The 20,874-nt window shown below is 58.3% G+C and overlaps 2 protein-coding genes across 2 annotated transcripts in view; one reads left to right on the forward strand and one right to left on the reverse strand.

Moving 5' to 3' along the window:
• The window catches only part of HDGFL2 (HDGF like 2), a 19,290-nt gene extending 3,605 nt beyond the window's left edge, over positions 1–15,685 (forward strand). Inside the window, exons 4-16 of the mRNA XM_081805219.1 lie at positions 4,716–4,943; positions 9,102–9,218; positions 9,331–9,402; positions 10,037–10,202; positions 10,292–10,367; positions 10,456–10,765; positions 11,998–12,095; positions 12,967–13,040; positions 13,236–13,306; positions 13,652–13,753; positions 14,001–14,214; positions 14,852–14,984; positions 15,385–15,685. Coding sequence (XP_081661345.1) covers positions 4,716–4,943; positions 9,102–9,218; positions 9,331–9,402; positions 10,037–10,202; positions 10,292–10,367; positions 10,456–10,765; positions 11,998–12,095; positions 12,967–13,040; positions 13,236–13,306; positions 13,652–13,753; positions 14,001–14,214; positions 14,852–14,984; positions 15,385–15,484 — 1,761 coding nt within the window. The 3' untranslated portion in view covers positions 15,485–15,685. The remainder of the gene's footprint in view (positions 1–4,715; positions 4,944–9,101; positions 9,219–9,330; positions 9,403–10,036; positions 10,203–10,291; positions 10,368–10,455; positions 10,766–11,997; positions 12,096–12,966; positions 13,041–13,235; positions 13,307–13,651; positions 13,754–14,000; positions 14,215–14,851; positions 14,985–15,384) is intronic.
• Positions 15,668–20,868, reverse strand: PLIN4 (perilipin 4). Its single transcript, XM_081801061.1, has 4 exons — positions 20,090–20,868; positions 19,789–19,976; positions 17,925–18,011; positions 15,668–17,849 (listed from the first exon to the last, which is right to left on the reverse strand). The coding sequence occupies exons 1-4, from the start codon at positions 20,715–20,717 to the stop codon at positions 17,517–17,519; spliced, it is 1,236 nt and encodes a 411-aa protein (XP_081657187.1). The 5' UTR covers positions 20,718–20,868; the 3' UTR covers positions 15,668–17,516.
• Positions 20,869–20,874: the final 6 nt, after the last annotated feature.

The following is a 20,874-nucleotide window of genomic DNA, read 5'->3' on the forward strand; positions in this document are numbered from 1 at the left end:
GCCTGGTCTGTGGGGAGGGACGCAGGAGGCGGAGAGGGTCTGGTGTGTGTGAGCTCAGCCACCACTGATCCGGTAGGCACTGCGTATTGAGGGACCAGTAGTCCAAGATGGAGCAGACCCACTTCTGGCGTCCTGGGAGCTCACAGTCCAGAATTCAAAGTTTGCTCACCAGATGTCTCTTGAGCACTGAGGGTTTGGCACCCCCTTCTCAGGGGGCCAGGCTCACATTTAGTGGATTTTGGTGGTGGTCTGCTTTTACCTCCTCAGGTGGGTCTAGGAGAAGGAGGTTCCCCCTCTGCTGCCCACCGTGTCTCCCGGCTTCGTGGCTGAATGGGTCGGAAGGTCTTCAAGACAGTTGGGTTCTGTGTGATCCTTTTCTGGTCCCAGCTCAAGTGCTATTGGTTACGTCCTAAGCTTATTACTGCTGGTGAATCATCATTTAAAATTTATTGCACACCCACGGCTTGCTAAGTGCTGTGTAGATGCCTGCCCTCGAGGAAATAAACTCAAAAATGGTACAACCTTGACATTAAACTGGCCCTACACAGACTCCCCAGGTTGAGAAGTAGCTGTTAAGTCTGAGAGCTTGTCTTGCTCTTTGGTTCTCTAACGAGCCTATGGCTCCACACTGAAGGTCTGTTTAAGATGCAGATTCATGGGCCCAACGCATGGAAGTTTGGGTTTCAGGAGCTCAGGCCGGGGACCCCTGAGGTGTTCCTTAGCACACGTCAGCCTAGATGTTTCTGATGGAGCCAGGCCACAGGCACGCTTTTAGAAGCAGCTCTGTGTGGGTACCGGAGCGGTCTCTTTGTTCAGCCTTCAGGTTTTTTGTTTCTCTTTCCATCTTGAATGGGAATGCAGATTCGCGGTGCAAATTGAAAAGATACGAAGGCGCGTAGGGAGAGTGGGCAGTCGGCCCTGCCTCCCGGTCACTCTGCTGCAATGTCCTGTCAAGATAGCCATAGCTACTCATTTCTTGTACATCCTCTGAGGTTCTGTATTCCTATGAAATCCTACACGGCTTTCCCTTCTAAAGCATAGAATTCTTAATTTTGCTTATTGTTCTCCAAAATATATATATATTTTTAAATTTACTTTTATTTATTATTATTTTTTAAAGATTTTATTTATTTATTTGACAGAGAGAGACACAGCAAGAGAGGGAACGCAAGCAGGGGGAGTGCGAGAGGGAGAAGCAGGCTTCCTGCTTCTCAGGCTTCCTGCTCAGATCATGACCTGAGCCGAAGGCAGACGCTTAACAACTGAGCCACCCAGGCGCCCCGTACTTATTTATTTTTAATAATCTCTACATCCATCATGGATCTCAGGATCCTGAGATCAGGAGTCGCACGCTCCACTGACCGAGCCAGCCAGGTGCCCCAAAATATATTTTGACTGTTGGTTTGCATGCAGAGAACAGACTCATTCTTTCCGACAGCCTTAACTCAGCTGGTTCTTCCACTAAGAGGGGACAGCAAGCCCTGTTCCTGCATCTCCTTGCCAAGGCGGGAGGTGGAAAGTGATATCTGAGTGTGGTTCCAACTTCATTGTCCTCTGGTCCACACAGTAATTCTGAGAGTAGCCTGGACAGGTAGTATCTTTTTCATTTTTCAGATAAGCAAACTGAGGCCCAGAGGGACCCAGCTAGAATCTGAGACCTCTTAGACCTAGACCAGGGTTTTTCAGCAATTGTGGCTGGATCGTTCTAGGCCGGGGTGGGGAGGGGTGCTCCTGGGCACTGTGGGGTGTTTAACAGCATCCCTGGCCCCCACCTACTAGATGCCAGGGGCGCCCCAGTTTCAGCAGCCTCAGGTGTCCCCAGAAATTGCCAAATGCCGCCAAGAGAACAAAAGTCATTTCTGGTTGAGAACCATTGATTTAGAAGGATCCTAGAAATACATGCTTGTCCCTCGATAGAAGAAAAGGGACAGGGACCTCTCCACGGTTCTCAAGCTGGTGAGCATGAGCTAGGGCTAAAGCCTGAGCCTCCCATGTCCCAGGCTGGAGGAGGGCCCCGAGAATAATCTCTGCACCTTGGGCTGGGGTTAAGAGCCTTGTGGTGTGAGCACAGGGACCTGGGCTCGAGTCCCGGCTCTAGCACTTGCTTACCATGAGCCTTGGGGCTCCACATCGCCTCTCTGAGCCTCAGTCTCCTCATTTAAGACAGAGGGTCATGGTAGTGTCTGCGTCTCCCAGGGTTGCTGTGGGGAGCCCCATGAGCAAGCGCACATCAGGCACCTACCACAGGCAAAGTGCTGAGTAGGTGACGAGGTACTAGTTTCAAATGAGGCCAGGCTGGACGTGACCTTCCCACTCCACCTCCGTCACCCCCCTGATCCATTAAGGCACTGAGAGACATGAATGCTCACCTCCCTCACCAGACCATCGGGCTCGGGATGGTTGGAGGTCAGCTGGCTCTTAGCCTGTGTCTCCTGGTTCCTCTCTCTGCCCCATGCTTCTCTGTGTGGACCGGATTTCCCCAAACCTTTGCCAGCAGGCAGTTAGATCCCATGGGCTGACCCCAGGAGATGCAGAGTTCCCAGCTTTACCTACAGGCACAAGGTAGGGCCAGTCACTTACCTTCCCAGAGAGTCCGTTTTCCCAATTGTGGGACAGGCCCGTTTGCCCCAGCCACCTGGCTGCACGTGAGAGTCGCGAGTTGGGCCCCAGTTAGTTGGGAGCTTGGCAGAAGCAAGGAGGGGTTTTAATCAGCAGTAGCTGTGTCCAGTGGCCTGGGCCTAAAGGCCAGGGCAGACCTGGCTGGTATCCCGCCTCTGTCGCATAGTCGCTGTGATCCTGAGCTGTCACGTCACCTTTTCCTCAGCTGCAAAACGAGGGTGACAATTCATACCCAGTACACCCAGAGAGAGATGGTGAGCTTGGGGCAGGGGCTTGCTCTGAACCAGTGCCAGCCCTTACTGCAGCTGACCCTTCTGCGGGAGAGCCGTGGGCCTAGTCACTCAGCCTCCAGGCTGCTGTGCCTCCCTGCCATGGAGAACAGGGCTCATGTCTCCCTGCTCCCCACCAGGGCTACTGTGAAGAGAACCCGCGCCCTGGTGCAAGGTGTGACGACGTCCATTGAGAAAGCGACATTATTCTCTCCTAGCGTTTGAGGTTCGGGGCCTGACCTACTCTTTTTTTTTTTTTTTAAAGATTGTATTTATTTATTTGACAGAGAGAGACACAGCGAGAGAGGGAACACAGCAGGGGGGGTGGGAGAGGGAGAAGCAGGCTTCCCGCTGAGCAGGGAGCCCGATGCGGGGCTTGATCCCAGGACCCTGGGATCATGACCTGAGCCGAAGGCAGACGCTTAACGACTGCGCCACCCAGGCACCCCAAACTCTTTTTTTTTTTTTTTAAAGTAGGCTCCACACCCAATGTGGGACTTGAATTCACAACCCTGAGATCAAGAATGGGGCGTTCCACCGACTGAGCCGGCCAGGTGCCCCACCCCTGAGAACTGATGAACCTTCTATTTCTATGAATTTGCACATTCCAGATATTTCACATAAATGGAGTCCTTATTTGGCCCTTTACCCCTGGCTTCTTTCACTGAGCGTGTTTTGGGGGTTCATCCACACTGTAACCTGTCAGAGCCTCGTTCCTTTTTATGGCAGAGTAGTGTTCCATTCTGTAGCCGGGCCGTGTTGTGTTCATCAGTAGGTGGCCGTTCGCCTTGTTTGCAGAGAATGTAGCTTTAAAAAGTCTCAATCTCTCTCATAAAAAAAAAAAGAGAAATCGGTTATTCAGTAAAGAAGTACCACGAAATAACACGATCAGGTTTTACACTCAGGCTCGGCTGGGCTGGGTACCCCAGGACTGTCGTGGGCGCCCCATCTTGTGGTGCATTGTAGCTGTGCATTTCCTTGTCCCCCGTTAGCATGTGGGCTCCCCGAGGGCAGGGATGCCTTCTGGCTCACGTCTAGCCCCTGCCCCTTTGCATGCTTGGGACAATTTCTCAACTAAAATGTCACACCCTCCAAGGTCCCCCCCAAAATGCACTTCAGAACACTCCTGCCCCTCCCCGATCCCTCGGCACCCACATACCGGTGCTGTCCTGTCTCCCCGTCCCCACAGTGTGACGTTATTCTGCCGCAGAGTCTCCTGTCTGCCTCTCCCACTAGACCGTAAACCCCCTGGGGGCAGGCACCATGCTGTGCTCGCGTGTGTGGGCTCACTGCCTGCCCCGCACGGCGCCCGGCACAGGGCGAGCTGGGAATGGGTGCTGTATAAGCATCTGCTGCTTCTGTGGCTCTTGTTGCCTGAGCGGGCACGCTGGGTGAAACAGAAATCACAGTGCCTAGCAGGTCAAGCCTGGAGGGCCTGTGTTCATAGCGATGAGAGTATTAATAATAGAAAAGTCAACTCTGGTGGACCTCTGGCCGGTCTGGGCACTGTCCTCAGTATGTCACATCCCACTTCTGCCTCATCCTGGCCACAGCCCTGTGAGGCCAAAATGGTTCCATCCCCATTGCTCAGTTTGGGAAACTGAGGCACTGAGTGGCTAAATAACTGGCCCAGGGTTTGATCTGTAATCCTAGCACCCCCTGCATGTGTCATCTCGCCCTCCAGCCTCCATTCTCGGGGGCTTTCTGGGCCGCAGGTCCCCAGTTTGGAAAGTGAGGAGGCCAGACCCTGACATTTGAGACCCCGCCATGGGTTCTGTCCTCTGGGTCACCATCCTGATTTGGAAATCCACCCCAGCCTGATGGTGACTCATGGTCTGTGCCCACCCCCTCCCCGCCCCCCAGCCGGTGAGCTCCTCTGACAGCGAGGCCCCTGAAGCCGACCCGGCGGGCGAGAGCGAGGACGACGAGGTCCGGGGGGTCATGGCCGTCACAGCCGTGACCGCCACAGCGGCCAGCGATAGGATGGAGAGTGACTCAGACTCAGACAAAAGCAGCGACAACAGTGGCCTGAAGCGGAAGGCGGCAGCCCTGAAGGTAGGGGCGGGGCGGGAGCTCCTGGCCTGGGGGCGGCAGGCAGCCCCCCCCCCCCAGCCACGCCCTGGGCCTTCCTCCTCCCTCAGGAGGCCTCCGCCTCCGGCTGCCTCTGCCCCCTGCCCTGCCTTTCTTGTTTTTAATACGTGGTTTCATTCTGATGTATTTTATTATTTTTATTTGTTATTCTTTTATATGCGTCATCTCATTAACCTTTATAATATTGCTCAGTAGATATTACCATTTCCACTGTGTAGATTATCACCTCGGGGAAGGCTGTGTGTTTAGCGCGGCTCTCTAGTGTGAAGGTGAAATGCTTTCCTGTATTAACCCGACCTTTTACTCGACACCAGCCAGACTGAGCAGATACTGGCAGAACTAGAATGCATGTGCTTGCTCTTGGCTTTTCCCTCCCAGGAGCCTCCTAGCTGAAATTATGCCCTTAGCCTGAATATGCAGATAATTTTTCTGCATGATTAACATGGTTTTTTTTAACACACTTTTTAAAAATTGAGATACCATTCACATACCACAAAACTCACCCTTCCAAAATACACAATTCACTGGTTGTTAGTACATTCATGGAGCTGTGCAATCACCACCACTGGCTAGTTCCAGAACATTCCATGACTCCAGAAGAAACCTGTCCCCGTCAGCAGTCATCCCCCATCCCTCCCCAGTCCCCAGCTCCCAGCCCCCACGTGCCCCCTTCCCATTCGTGGATGAGCCTGTTCTAGATGTGTCACCCACGTGGACTCACACCCCATGTGGCCTTCTGTGTCTGGTTCCCTCCTTGAGCGTCATGGGCTCAGGGTCCATCCCCGGGGCAGCGCATGTGGGCGCCTGGCTCCTGCTGGTGGCCATTTTCACGTGTTTGTCCGTTTACCGCCTGATGGCTGAGTGACGTTCCCATGTGTGGTGGGCGCATTGTGTGTATCCGTTTATCAGTTGATGGACATCTGGGTTGTGTCCACTTTGGCTGCTGGGAACATACTGCTGAGCACGGGTGTGTGCGGATTTCTGTGGGGACGAGAGTGTTCGGTTCTCCTGGAGATAGTCTCTTTCGTGCCTTGTCTGCCTTTTGACTGCTTTTAAACATTCGGGTGCAAAATGAAAGGACTAGGATTTATCATCAACTTTTTCAACAGAGTAAGGCTTTCCTTTTATTATTCATAAAAATAACATTTGCTTTCGGTTCCATTCATAAGGGTCAGCCACGCTCGTTGTAAGTTGAAAGGTGTAAAAAGTGTGGAGCAGCTGTAGTAGAAAAGACCCACATTCCGTGGGAGGGCCTCCGTGCCGAGGACTGGACGCAACCTGACGTGTTTCTCCACGATCCCGCCTGTGCCTCACACACAGGGCGGCTGCGTGAAGCCCAGAATTCCGGAATTGGTGATCATGTGTGTGAAATGCTGAGCATTTCTTTGTCTTTACGTCCGATATTAAGTAGTAGTCTTCAGCGGTTGAGAAGTAGTCTATAACATGGATGATTTCTAACCAATATATTATTAAGACTGTTGGGCATTTAGGTTTTTCTCCAGTTTTTATAATGTAGTGGCATCATTTTCTAAAGTTCCCCACTATTTCTGTTTACAGTTGCCGGGGAGGTTAAACAGAAATGTGTAGAAAATAGCCCCCCCAGCATGCCATCCCTTAGAGGTAAACCCCTATTTGTAAGTCAGTACTTAGATTTTTTTTTTTTTTTTGCCAGCTTTGCATTAAACAGATCTAAGTTCTTTTTACAACACCTTTTAACCACGCAGGGGGAATTTAAGAGACCTTTTCCCTGGTAGCCCCTTGGCACTAGCACATTGCAGCTCTCCTTTCCCTGATCCGTGAGGAGCTGTGGTTTTCCGGCCGGGCCGGCTTTCTATGTTCTCTCTTCAGTTGACATTAACTTGTTGGTGTGTTTCTGTGGATCCATGTTCTGCTCTTCTCATCTATTCTCTGAATGGCTCCGTGGCAGACTTCCTTCATGAGGACGACACGACAGACCCTGACCCCAGCCCCAAGCCCTAGTAGCTCAGCACTGCCCGCCCCCCGGGGTCTGTTCTCTCTGGGTTTCCACGATCTCACTGCTCGGGGCCCCTCCCCACCGCCTTCCCTTGCACCCTGGCGTGTAGACATTGGGAGGGTAGGTCCTGGGTCATCTTGGTCCCCGTGATTCCTGCCTTTTTGTCTGGGGAATCTGGCCACGCCCAGCTCTAAACGCTTACCCTGGAACTGCCTCAAGAGTTACTGTCGTAACTCTAGATTCCCTGAGCACCCCGGGTGAGAGTCCTGTGCTGGAGGGCTGAGAAGGGAGAGCATGTGGCGCCCCTAGACCACAGACCGTCTGTGATTCGAGATCATTCCTAGAGGCTGGAAGTCTGAGATCAAGGTGTCGGCAGGGCTGGTTCCTTCTGAGGCCTCTCCTCGGTGTGCAGACACCCCCTCCCATCCTCACGTGGTGTTCACTCCGTGTGTGTCTGTGTCCTGAGCTCCTCTTCTTAGGAGGACACAGGTCATACTGGATTAGGGTCCCTTCAGTGACATCATTTTAATTTAATTACATCCTTAAAGATCCCTGTCTCCAAACCCTGTTCCCTTCTGAGATCCTGAGGGTCAGGGCTTCACCATAGGAATTTTTTTTTTTTTAAAGATTTTTATTTATTTATTTATTTATTTATTTGAGAGAGAGAGAATGAGAGACAGAGAACACGAGAGGGAAGAGGGCAGAGGGAGAAGCAGACCCCCTGCCGAGCAGGGAGCCCGATGTGGGACTCGATCCTGGGACTCCAGTTTCATGACCTGAGCCGAAGGCAGTCGCTTAACCAACTGAGCCACCCAGGCGCCCCACCATAGGAATTTTAGGGGGACAGGGCCTGGAGCAGGGGAGATGCTCAGGTGACTGTTATTATGAGAACTGACACATTTCTCAGGTGTGACAAAACAGAGGGAAAATGTGGTGTACCTCAACAGTTGCCGGCTAGGAAGACCCAGGTCGTCCCTGGTTGAGATCTGTTTCTAAAACTTGGTTCTTTCTTCATAAAAATTTTTTTTAAAAAATAATTTATTTATTAGAGAGTGAGAGAGAGAGCATGAGAGGACAGAGGGTCAGAGGGAGAAGCAGACTCCCCGCTGAGCAGGGAACCTGATGCGGGACTCCATCCTGGGACACCAGGATCATGACCTGAGCTGAAGGCAGTCGCTTAACCAACTGAGCCACCCAGGCGCCCTTCATAAAAATTCTTCTGTTGGCCTCTTTGGGTGGACGTCAGGGAACGCATGAACCCCTGAAACTGAATTCAGGCTGTATGCGTGCATGTGTGTATATGTGTATTTTTGGTTTTTTATTGAGGTGAAATTTACATTAAAAAGTAGCCATTCCAGGGGCGCCTGGGTGGCTCAGTCATTGAGCGTCTGCCTTCAGCTCAGGTCATGATGGGGTCCTGGGATCGAGCCCCACGTCGGGCTCCCTGCTCAGCGGGAAGCCTGCTTCTCCCTCTCCCACTCCCCCTGCTTGTGTTCCCTCTCTCGCTGTCAAATAAATAAAATCTTTAAAAAAAAAGGTAGTCATTCCAGAACACGCTGCTCAGTGGCGTGTGATCCGTTCCCACCGTTTGTGCAGCCCCCACCTCTGTCTAGTTTCAGAGTGCATGCATATGTCTTTTTCTAGGGAAAGGATGCTTGGTTTGGTTTTTTCCTTCATTTTCTTTTTATTGTGCTAAAGTACACATAATATAAAATTTGCCATTTTAACTGCACAGCTCCGCGGCATGAAGCACACTCACACCATCCTGTAGCCACCCCCACCCTCCGTCTCCAGAACTTTCCATCTCCCCACACGGAGACTGTCCCCATGAAGCGCAGACTCCCCACCCCCTGCCCCAGCCCCCACCCTCTCCTCTCTGTCTCTGTGGATGGGACTCTTCTGGGGACCTCCTGGGAGTGGGGTCCTGCAGGATGTGTCCTTCCGGGTCTGGCTCCTCTCACTGAGCACAGTGTCCTCACAGTTCAAGATCCGTGGTTTTTAATCAGATCCTCAAAAGGGTCCCTGCTGCCTCCCAAATGTTCCAGAACCTCAGCTCTTCTCCAGAATGTGAGCGGCCAGGCGGGAGACAGCTCTGCTCCCACACAGGCTTTCCGATTGTTGATCTGTTTGGGCTGCTCCCCTACTAGATGTCGGTCTCAAAACGAACTCGAAAGGCCTCCAGTGACCTGGATCAAGCTAGTGTGTCTCCATCAGAGGACGAGAATTCAGAAAGCTCATCTGAGTCAGAGAAGACCAGTGACCAGGTGAGCAGGTGGCTGGCTCCGTGGGTGGGTGAGCGGGCAGGTGGACGCACGCTTGGGAGCCGAACAGTAGTCAGCCGGGGGGCCCGTGCTCAGCCCCCTTCTCTCTGCCCAGGACTTCACCCCCGAGAAGAAAGCTGTGGTCCGGGCGCCTCGGCGGGGCCCCCTTGCGGGACGGAAGAAAAAGGTAGAGGTGTTTTGTTGTTGTTTTGTTCCTACCTGCCTGTCTGTGGGAAACCCCAAGAGATCCTCTCCGTGGTCACCGGGCACCGTCCATGGTTCGAGTTGGTCCTTTTTGGAGGAGGGTAGATCACAGGCCACAGGGAGCCCTTGGGACCGCCACCTTCCACCTTCCACTTTCTACCTCTGCCTCCACTGATGACTTCAGCCCCTGGTTCCTGAGCTCAGTGTGTGCAGAGCACTTCCCTGGGGCCGGACCCGCCACGCCCCCACCGCTCCTGAGAGAAGCGCAGAGGCCAGTTTGGGCGATGGGGTGCTAGAGCGCTGGCCTTGGAAGGGAGTGAGGTGCCCCAGGCCATAGTGTGTATTAGAAAGAGCTCTAACCGCTGGAGAAAACAGTGGCCCTCCTTGCCCCCCCGCCAACTCTGCCAAGGAGGAGATGAGGCCTGGGGGCGTCACACGCCACGACTGAGCCAACGATCGGGGTGCTGCAGGCACCTCGGGGGCTGCCTGTGATTCCTGGCCAACGTGAGCGGTTTCTGGTTGGAGGGAGGCAGCTGTTTGTGTCGGGGGCTGCAAGGGGCACTGAGGCCTGTTCTTGGCCTGTGTTCCTCTCACCTCCATGCCCCGGCCTCTCCCAGAAGGCGCCCTCAGCCTCCGACTCCGACTCCAAAGCAGAATCCGATGGGGCCAAGGGCGAGCCAGTGGCTGTGACCCCGTCAGCGCCGTCCTCCTCCTCATCCTCCTCCTCTTCCTCTTCCGACTCGGACGTGTCTGTAAAGAAACCTCCTCGGGGCAGGAAGCCAGGTAGGGTCCCGGCGGTGTGGCCCCTCACCTCCGGCTGCCGGCGGGGGCGGGTGCCCACATAGACCAGGCCACCCCCTCCTTTCCTGCAGTGGAGAAGCTGCCGCCAAAGCCCCGCGGGCGGAAGCCGAAGCCCGAGCGGCCTCCGACCAGCTCGAGCAGTGACAGGTGGGTGCACAGCAACAGGCCGGTGACGGGCTGGGGTGGTGTGGGTTGGGCCCGGCCCTGCAGCCCTCTAACCGGCCCGCACCCCCAGCGACAGCGATGAGGTGGACCGCATCAGCGAGTGGAAGCGCCGGGACGAGGAGCGGCGGCGCGAGCTGGAGGCCAGGCGGCGCCGGGAGCAGGAGGACGAGCTGCGGCGGCTCCGCGAGCAGGAGAAGGAGGAGAAGGAGCGGAGGCGCGAGCGCGAGCGCGGGGAGGCCCCGGCCGGGGGCAGTGGGGGCAGCAGCGGGGATGAGCTCGGCGATGAGGATGAGCCCGTCAGGAAGCGAGGCCGCAAGGGCCGGGGGCGGGGACCACAGTCCTCCTCTGACTCGGGGCCCGAGGCTGAGCTGCAGAGAGAGGTACGTCCCACTGGGGTGCGTCCCGGGCTCCTGGGGAGGATGGTGACTGAGGGGCTTCTCCCTGGTGCCCACCCCGCCCACCCCTTCCAGCAAGTTGGTTCCTGACTTCCACCACCTGCGTGCCAGGTGCTATGCTGGGGCTCGAGGGCTGGGGTGTTGTGGTAAAGCCGTGAATGTGAAACGGAGACCCTACCGTGAAGGAGCGGACATTCAAATGAGGGAGACGGGACAACATGAGATACATTCCAGAGTGTTTATTGCTAAGGACAAGAAAGGGTCAGGGGACAGCAGCTGTCGGGTGAGGTTCTGTTTTAGGTAGGGTGAACCCTAAAGGCTTTAGTTGAGAAGGTGCCATTAAGTAAGGATTGGAATGAAGTGAGAGGTGATCTGGGAAGATACTGCGGGGGGGAGTAGCACTCTAGGCAGAAGGCGCAGTTTATGCAAAGGTCCTGGGGTAGCACTGGGTCTGGCGTGTTGGAGGAATAGCCAGGAGGCCTCTGTTCCTGTGGCTGGAACAGAGTGGGTGAGGAGGAGAGAGGGAGGAGATGAGGGTAAGGAGGGGATGGGGCAGATTGTGCAGGGCCTTGGGAATCAAGGGGAGGACTTGGGTTTTTACCACAGTGAGTGGGAGCCCTAGAGGGCTATGGGCAGAGGAGTAGGACCTGACTCGGGTGCTCACAGGTGCCCTGTGGCTGCTGCGGGAGGGACAGAGGGAGGGAGGGAGTCTGGGTGAGCGGCGAGCAGTTAGGAGGTCTCTGATGACTGGCGGTGACCATCAGGTGCCGTGCAGTCCCACAGGCCTGTCCGCTCCCCGCTCTGCTGGCATTCACAGCCCGCCTGAATCTGAGCCTGACTTTCCAGGCCTGTCACCTTCTGGATGGGGTCTATGTGATGGGAGGATGGGGGAAGCAGGACGACACTGTTCTCGCCCTGTCTCTTTTCCTTTGAACAAAAAACGGGGACCAAGACCCCTGCCGCAGGAGAAATGTGTGCGGTGGGGCTGCCCCACCCATCGAGGGAGTGGTCCTTTGGGGCCTGAGAGGCTGCTGCCTGGGGACAGGCTGGACACAGGAGTCCTCCTTCCCTCGCATCCTGCCCGTTGCACCAGGTCCCGACGGTGCAGAGGTGGTGGCGGGAAGTGTCAGGGCGTATCTCCGAGGAGGAGGGCCCCCACTGCCCCACCTGCCCCCACTGCCCGCCATTCCAGCGCTCCCTCTCTCTGGCCGCCATAGGCAAAGAAGGCAGCGAGACAGTCACAAGGCACAGAGCCCGCGAGGAGAGCCAGCCAGAAGGAGAAGAGAGGGCGCCCCGAGGAGAGGCCCCGAGCCAGGTCAGCACCCGTCCTCCCTCTGCTCCCACACCTACCTGGGGGCCCACACGCCCCGTGCCGGTCCCTGCGGTTCTCAGCCTCCTGGGGACCCATCAGCCCTCACCCCTTACGGGAGTGACCCGATGTCCGAGTTCAGTCTTGGAGATAGAGCCAATCCAAGAGTCCCATTCTTGGGGCACCATCAGCTTACATGGGAACCAGTGCTCCGGGACTGCAATTCTGCCCCCAGAGGCACCACGCTGTGTCTGTGGTCCTCGAGCTGGGGGTGCTCCTGGCATCGATGGGGGCCAGGGTGCCCCCCCAGAGAGTGACCCACCCGATGTCAGCAGTGCCGAGGGGAGGGACCGTCCCCCACACCAGTGATTCTGAGACTCTGAGTCCGAGGCCCCCCAAGGCGGGGGACACAGCCCCTCTCCCTGCCCACTGGCCACGTGAGATTCCATCAGTGAGGGAACCTGCCCGTGGAACTTCGGCAGCTTTTGCCAAGTAGAATGTCGAGTCCGAGCTGTGGAAACAGGCCGGTCATTGACAGGCGTCACATCGGGGCACCTTTCCGTAATTCGTTCACTCGGGTTTCCGTTAAGTCACCACCAACCCTCAGTCGTGTGTTCGTAATGATGCTAATTCTGAGACTTGATGTCGTTTACCAGCAAGAACCAGAGGGAGGGCTGCCATCCCTGGTCACTTCAGGTGACTGCCTAGACCAGGTCACGACGGGCCTGACCCCCCACCCCTCCCGCTTCCAGGGCCCCCTGAGGCTCTCCCTCCCAGTGGCTGCGGGTCCCCCACTACACACTCAGAGGGCGGCAGTGGCTGGGTTGGGGCTGCTGGACGGGAGTCCAGGGCGGGACTAAGGGACGTGACTCCACAGGCCTACGAAGGTGGAGCGAACCCGGAAGCGGTCAGAAGGCTTCCCGCCCGACCGGAAGGTGGAGAAGAAGAAAGGTGAGGGGCCAGGTCGCTGACAGGGAGGAGGCTGAGCCAACAAGGAGCTCGCTCCTGTCACAATAGCGGTGCTAGGGCAGATCCCCGGCCCTCTCTGACGAAGGGTCATGGGAGTCAGTCGGGCGTGGGGGGCCAGGCCCAGCGGCCCTTGCAGCCCCGCTCAGGCCCAGGTGTTGCATTCTCTCCTGGCCCCAGAACCTTCCGTGGAGGAGAAGCTGCAGAAGCTGCACAGCGAGATCAAGTTCGCCCTGAAAGTTGACAATCCGGTGAGGCCCTCGCAGGGCACCGAGGCCACGTTGCAGCCACTTCCTCCGAGCCAAGCGGTCCCCCTGTCCCTCGTGTCTGGAGCTCCCTTAGAAGCCTCAGGAAACTGAGGCGAATCCAGGGTCTTTGTTCTCCTGGGTGTCCTCCCCGGAGGCCCAGGTTGACCTCCTCAGGTACATTGCTTGGGGTCCCCAGCAGGTGGTGCCAAGCAGCCCTCCGAGTGCTGCGTCCTGCCCACTGTTCCTGGGCTTCCCTGGCACTCCGCCTGCCACCCGGGGAGTCCCGCGGGGCCCCAAGGGCTCCCTCAGCTAGGTGCTGCCCCTCCTCACTCCCTCCCCACCCTGCAGGACGTGAAGCGGTGTCTGAACGCACTAGAGGAGCTAGGGACCCTACAGGTGACCTCACAGATCCTCCAGAAGAACACAGATGTGGTGGCCACGTTGAAGAAGGTACGGTGGGAACCCCGCAGTGGAGGGGCTGGTGGCAGGCGAGGCAGGAGTCTTCCCAGGGAGCCTGGGTTCCCGGCCGCAGCAGCCCTCGGTCCGGGAGGACACGGCGCACTGGCAGGCTGGAGTGCCGGGGTCCACTGTGCTGTGCTCGTGGGAAGGTGCTGCCGGGGGTGGTGGTGCTGGGGGCGGGCGTGTGGCGGGGGGTGAGACCAGCTGCATCTCCTGAGCCAGGCCTCTTGCGGGCCAGATCCGCCGTTACAAGGCCAACAAGGAGGTGATGGAGAAGGCCGCGGAGGTCTATACCCGGCTCAAGTCTCGGGTCCTGGGACCAAAGATGGAGGCCATCCAGAAGGCGACCAGAGCTGGGGTGGAGAAGGAGAGGGCCGAGCTGGAGAAGGCCGCGGAGGCGCTGGCCGGAGAAGAGGCTGCCACGGAGAGGGCAGAGGTCGAGGCGAGCGCTGGTGAGCAGGCACCACTCGGCTCTCCACTCCCCCCACCCCCCACCCCCCATGGCTAGAGTGGCATGTTCCTGCTGGCACTCTCCATGCCTGGCTGTGTCCCCAAGGTCGCCGGGGCCTGGTGCATGCACGTACCTGAGCTGCTCATAGAGCCTTGGAGGCAGACAGCGTGGGAGGCCGTGCGTTTGTGCACACGGGCCATGTGTGGGAGCATTGCTGGGACAGGCCTCGGGTTGGAGAAAGAGGGTGTCTCCCCCAGGGACAGTGGCACTGGTCCCTGCCTAAAGGGAGGGCGGTCCTTCCTGCTGGGGTCACGTGGTGCCCACGGAGCTGCTGAGAAGTGTTCCTTCAGACGGGCAGGATGGCTCAGCTGAAGCCTCAGCAGCCCCAGGGACAGCCTGCAGGGGGCGTCGCCTTATTTCTGTGCCCAGCAGGCTTTTCCCCCATTGCCCATGGCCGCTCATTTACTGGCTCCTCCCTCTTTAGGCTTTTGTGTGCCTAGCCGTCTAGGAGATGTAGGGGTGGGGGGATGTGGGCGCCCCGGATCAGGGCCCGCGAGGGAGGTGGTGCTTCCTTTAGGGCCCCTGGCCCCAAACCAGTGGGCAGGGTTACGGGGTCCCATGAGCCTCTCTCCCGCCAGATCTCTCAGCCCCAGTGAATGGCGAGGCCACGTCTCAGAAGGGGGAGAGCATGGAAGACAAGGAGCAGGAGGAAGGACAGAATTCCGAGGAGGGGCTGGGGTGTGGCTCCTCCGAAGAGCCGTTACACAACGAGTGAGTATTGCCGCGGGCAGCAGCCCTGGGGGGCCGCCTCCTGACAAGGCCTCCGCTGCATGGGCTGCTCATTCTGCTGTTGGCCGCAGGGACTTGTCCTACATGCCGGCCTCCCACCCCCACCTTTGCCGCTGACCCCCCAGGTGCCCCATCGAGGGAACTCCGCGGCTCTGGGCTGCTCTGGGAGGATGGCTTCCTCCTGGCGCTCTGGGAGTGGGCGCAGTGGGCTGCTTGATGCTGACGCCGTGCTGAGGATCCCGGGCCTGCCCGCACCTGGCGGGGGTCTGGCTGGGGCAGCATAGGGGGCTCCGGACGTGGGCTGCACTCCCAGGGCGCTGGGTCTCTGTCGGCGGTGGGAAGCCGAGTGCTCACCCCTGGCCGCCTGTGCTCCCACCAGCAGCGTGCGGGAGGGCCCCGAGCTGGATGTGTCCGGGCAGGAGCGGCAGGAGCATGCGAGGGTGCGGATGGACTCGGAGTCCCTGGACGAGGAGGACAGCTGAGCCCCGGCGGCCAGGCCCACCCGGCACGCGTAGACGCCCCAGGCCTGCCCCGGCCCCCACCCGCCACCCGCCGAGCAGAGACCTGTTGGGGAAGCGCTGTGCTGTCCCTTTGTATCTGTCCCCTGGGTTGTTTTTCTGCCTAACTTCTGTGATTTCCAACCGACATGAAATGACTATAAAGGGTTTTTTTAATGAAAATCATTTTTATTGGCTTGGTTTTCTAGGATTGCTGGTGTAGCTGTCTAGGGCCCCTCCAGGGACAGAGGGTTTAAGCCACAAGGTCACCGTTCACAGCGAATGTGAACTCGGTTCTGACACTGCCTCTGCCCGGCCTGGGCCTGCAGAGCTGACGGTGAGGGAGAGGGGAGGTGGGAGGCCATTTTAGAAGTAACGCAGGCTCAAGCAGAGGCTGCAGTCTGATCCTCTCGCGTGCAGCATCCTAGAGCCCAGACATTCTTGCAAGGCCTTGCTCCCATTCCTGCTCTTGGCCGGGCTGCAGGGAAGACCCAGGGTCCCCAGAAGCAGCAGCTTAGGGCATTCAAGCCATTTAGGCTTTGGGGGGTGCTGTGGGCTGGCCGTTGTCCTTGATGTTCAGAGGATGTGAGTGTTGGGGGCAGGCCTTGCTCTGTGACCTTGGACAAGTGGCACTCCCATTCTGGGCTTCTCGTTCCTCACCTGTAAAGTGGCCCCAGGCTCCCAGGGCCAGCACATGGATTTGGACAGACGTGTATGTGGTTCCCAGCCAGGCACCTGCATCAACAGTGGGGTCCACCGTGTGTCCTCCGCCCTGCCCCTCGTCAAGTGCCTCCATCCTAGCCGGGGCCGTGGTGCGGTGTGGGACTTCTGAGCCTGGCGCCCCCCCATTTGGTCTGGCTGGACTGAAGCTCCAGTGACTGCTCAGTTGGCGTGAATGGCCGTGTGCCCAGCGCCTCCACCTGTGGTGGAGACTGAGGAGGAAGGGGCCCCAGAGGCTTCTGGACCCATCCCCGCGTCTCACCATGGCCGGCTCCTGGGAACTAATGACGACCCTTTGGGGAAGGCTGGCCTCGTGTCCTGAGCTTGGAGCGCTCCATAGTTTCTGAGAGGGGGCTGGTATGAGGGCACCTCAAGCCCTCCTTAACGGAGGGAGGTAGCCTGATTGGGGGGGTTGTGGGTGGGATACGAGGGCTTCCTTGGCAGGGCTCCCCCCAGCTGGAGGACAGGTGAGGTCCAGTGAGGGGGAGCCTCAGCTTCCTCACGTGCCACCCATCTCGCGTGGCTGCCCTGGGCATTTAGGGACAGTGTGGCTGGGAAAGAGGGGACGCTGTGTGTGTCCCAGCCCGTGTTCTCCAGCCTGGGGTGAGTGTGGGACCGTGTTGAGCACATTTTGTCATATACCCCCTAGGGCCCCATCCCCCACGGGAAACACCTCTCGTTCCTTCCTCAGCCCAGGGGCCCTGGGGACCACAAATCATCAGCTCTGGGGGTGGGCCGAGGCCACACTGGGTGTCAGCAGAGGCAGCGGGAGCCCACGCTGGGTGACAGTGGCATTCTGGTACCTTCTGGTACAATGGAACACAGTTTGCTGAGGGCTGGGGTGTATGCTTCTGGAGTGAGGACGGTGCTCCAGGAGCCCAGGATGGAGGAGCACCTGCTGTGCCCGTAGCTAAAGGACCTAGACTGGGCTGCCCCAAAGATGAAAGGGTGCCTCGTGGAGGCTGCTGACTGGAGAACCTTCTAGACCTAGGCATGTTTCCACTTCTCTTTTCTAATTGGAGTGCTTGCTTGAGACCTTTAGGGGAAGGCCCTCTGTCAGCGGTCTTAGCAGCCCTGGGCCCCTGGGGCAGGAGAAGGCCCAGCGGTGCTTGGGAAGAAAGGGTGGACGGCGTAGGCAGGGCCAGAGCTGGGTGTGCGGTGCGGCTGAACTCAAAGTCCTGGGTGCCCCCCACGGGTGCTAGGCAGCGCCAGCGTGCGGGGTCCAGACCTTCGGGGATTTGGAACTGGTTTGGGCTGGGGAGAAGGCTCTGCGGAGGGCTCCGTGGGCAGGAGGGACCTACAGCTGCTGCCCAGCGGGGTGCAGGGCAAAGGGCCCCACCAGCCAGCAGGGCGGCGGGCCGTGCTGCACACTCTCCAGCATCTGCTCCAGCTTCTGCCATGCCTGGCCCACGGCCCCACGGCTCTGGGCCAGGCGCTGTGCCGGCAGCTCTTCCACGGAGCTGGCCGAGGAGACGAGGCCGTAGAGCTCACAGAGGCTGTGGCGCGCCTGCCCGACATGCTGCTGGAGCTCAGAGGGGAGGCCCTGGAGGCCGGAGGCCAGGGTGCTGTAGGCCACGTGGAGCTGCTGGATGAGGCCGCAGGCCCTGGACAGAGCCCCGGAGCCTGGCACCTGCGGGGGAGGGAAGGGGTGAGGTAAGCAGGAGTTGGGGGAGAAGAGCGGGAGCCGTGGCCCTTTGTTACATACCTCTTGGGGAGCGGCTCCCTCCACTCTGCTGCTCGGACCCTGGTCCAGCCATGGCTGGCTTTCTGGAGCCTGCTTGGCCCTTTCAATCTAGAAAGAGAGCCCAGCAGAGAAATTACGGCTTCTCAGCAGGGTCCTTTCACACACTCCCCCCTGGGGACATTCCTGGGCCTGGCCCTAGAGCCTCGTGTCTAGACCTCTCCGTGGCGTGGTGGAAGAGCCAGCTGTGTCAGGATGGGCAATAATCCATATTCTTGGGCTTGTCAGAGACCAAATAACAAATACTTCCCAGCTCAAAACCCTCCCATAGCTCCCCAGTGCCTTTTGGATAAGATCCAGCTCTTCACCATGGCCTACACTGTCTGCTCCCTGGGACTGCCCAGACCTCATCTCCTGCTGACATTGTCACACTCTGCTCTGGACACGCTAGCCTCATTTTGTCCTCTGACCACTTCCAGCATGCTGCTGCCTCAGGGCCTTTGCACATGCTGCATGCTCAGCCTGGAGCATGCTTCCTCTGGCCTTACACGTGGTGCCCATCTGATCTCGGCTCGAGGTTGTCCTCCAGGTGAGGCCTTCCCTGGCCACCCAGTGCAGTGGCCTCTAGTCCTCCCTGTCAGATTTCATTATTCTCAGAGGCACATCACTGTCGAGTTATTGCGGATGTTTGTTTCTTGGCTGTTTATCTCCCCCTTTGGGTGGAGATAAAGGCTCTTTTGGCAGTTTTCCTTCCTTGATTGTTGGGTCCCCGGCACATAGGAGCCTCCCTAGCCCCACCACCAATCTTCGTTGTCCCAGCAATTGGGGGGTGGGGGGGGCAGCACGTGGGCCAGGTGTGGACTCCCAACTTGCAGTCACCCTCCCAGCGCACCCCGCGGCAACTCCCATCTGGGGCCCGCTAGTCAGCTCTGTTTCCCCCATCCAAAACCAAGCTCTCACTGTTCACCCTCAGCCCACTCGGCACCTCCCCTGGGGTCCCCTGCTAAAAATCTCCCAGGCAGAGTGCCTGGCTGGTTCAGTCGGGGGAGCTTGCGGCTCTCAATCTCAGGGTTGTAAGTTCAAGCCCCATGTTGGGTATAGAAGTTACTTAAATAAGATACTTCAAAAAAATTTTAAGTCTCCGAGGTTCCTTAGGGCCCCTCTCTCTCATGCCCCACATCTAGCCTGTCCACAGACCCGGCAGCCCTGCTCTGGACGCACATCCTGAACACAGGTGCCTCTCGCTGCCGCTGACACTAGCCCTGAGGCCCCATTGTCCTTCACTTGCCAGGACTTTTGTGGAAACCTCACTGATCTCCCAGGTCCAGCCTGTTCTCCCTTCAGCAGCCAGAGTGACCCCCTAGCAAAACCTCTGTTGGGTCAGGCCAGCGCTCCGTCCCGGGCGCTGCGGGGGGAGGGGGGGGAGGGCTGAGCACCATCCCTGGCCCCACCCCCCTCGATGCCAGGTGCACCTTTTCCCACAGTCGTGATAGCTACAGATGCCCCCAGACAGGGCCCAGCGTCCCAGAGGCCTGATCATCCCCATCGAGACCCCACGGGATTGGACCAGTGCTCTTTAAACTGGGGCTCACCAGAGAACGCGGGGCACTGATTGAAAAGTTGCGTGGGCACCCCCCGGGGATCCCGACTCAGGCCGTGCCACCGGGCTCCTCCCTGCGTGTGTAAGTGAGGCTCATGTATCTCAACATCTAAAACTCAGCTTGGGAACCGGGAGGTCCTCAGAGCTGGGGGTCCCTCCGTGGGCTGCTGCTGGACTGTGTGCAGCCCGCCCCCCAGCGTGAGTGGCAGCTCTCAGCGGTGCCGAAGGCCTGGGGGAGCCTGGGGAGCTATTCTGAGGAAGGTGCCGTGGGGAGGGCAAGGCTCTTACCAGCTCGAAGGAGTCCTCCAGCTGGGCCAGCGCAGCCCTGGCCTGGAACTGGCTGTGTTGCAGGTGGCTCAGGGCATGCTCAAAAGCCCGCTGGCGGAAGCCGGGGGCCAGGTCACCCAGACGCACGAAATAGCTGCCGCGGTCGGCCGTGAGCACCTTTGGCTCAGGTTCGGACGCAGCAAGCCGAGCTGGAAAGGAAGACGGGATTCCTCAATCTGAGAGGCCCCTGAAAAATCCAGGGCTTGGGTTTTACAGAAGCCAAGCCCTCCCAGGGGGGTGGGCCCAGCTATACTGTTCTCACCTTGCTCCCCGGCATCCATGGGGTGGAAGATATCCCCCAGCTCCCCCAGCTCGTCCTGGAGCGTTGCAAAGCTCACGGCTCCTTCGTGTCCTGCATCCTCCCTGCCCAGGGTGGCCCCATGGGTGCCCGTGGCCACGGCAGTGGCTTCCCTGGCAAGGTCCAGGCCGGTACAGAGAGTGTCCGGGGCGCTGGATACCCCAGAGGACAGAGCCTCCTGGGGTCTCAGGAGAGTTTGCTCCCCTCCTTTGTCTGGGGCACTGTAACTGGGGAGTCCACTGTCCTGGGTACCAGGTAACCAATTCTGAACGGTCTGCACTGTCCCTTTGGCCACACTCCCTGCCCTGGTGAGCCCAGTGGACACTGCATCTTTGGTGCCAGTCAGGACGGTCTTGGTGGTGTCCAGGCCAGTCTGGATGGTGCCCTTGGCCACGTTCGTTGCCCCAGTGAGCCCAGTGGACACTGCATCCTTGGTGCCCATGAGGACGGTCTTTGATGTGTCCATGCCAGTCTGGACAGCTCCTTTGGCCACATTCATGGCACTGGTCATCCCACTGCACACGGTGTCCTTGGTGCCCGTCAGGACGGTCTTGGTGGTGTCCAGGCCAGTCTGGATGGTGCCCTTGGCCATGTTCGCTGCCCCTGTCACCCCAGTGGACACTGCATCCTTGGTGCCCGTCAGGACGGTCTTGGTGGTGTCCAGGCCAGTCTGGATGGTGCCCTTGGCCAGGTTCGCTGCCCCTGTCACCCCAGTGGACACTGCATCTTTAGTGCCTGTGACAACATTC

The sequence above is a fragment of the Leptonychotes weddellii genome, chromosome 1 (genome assembly GCF_054177405.1).
Source record: "Leptonychotes weddellii isolate Sample4059 chromosome 1, ASM5417740v2, whole genome shotgun sequence".
Lineage (NCBI taxonomy): Eukaryota > Metazoa > Chordata > Mammalia > Carnivora > Phocidae > Leptonychotes > Leptonychotes weddellii.

What these genes read in the sequence shown, in the direction of transcription:
- PLIN4 (XM_081801061.1), bottom strand. Translation starts at nt 20,717, where the DNA reads ATGGCCAAGGGCACCATCCAGACTGGCCTGGACACCACCAAGACCGTC. An exon ending in CATGGATGCCGGGGAGCAAG is followed by an intron (nt 19,977 to 20,089) that starts GTGAGAACAGTA and finishes CTTCCTTTCCAG; the next exon opens with CTCGGCTTGCTGCGTCCGAA. An exon ending in AGGGAGCCGCTCCCCAAGAG is followed by an intron (nt 17,850 to 17,924) that starts GTATGTAACAAA and finishes CCTCCCCCGCAG; the next exon opens with GTGCCAGGCTCCGGGGCTCT.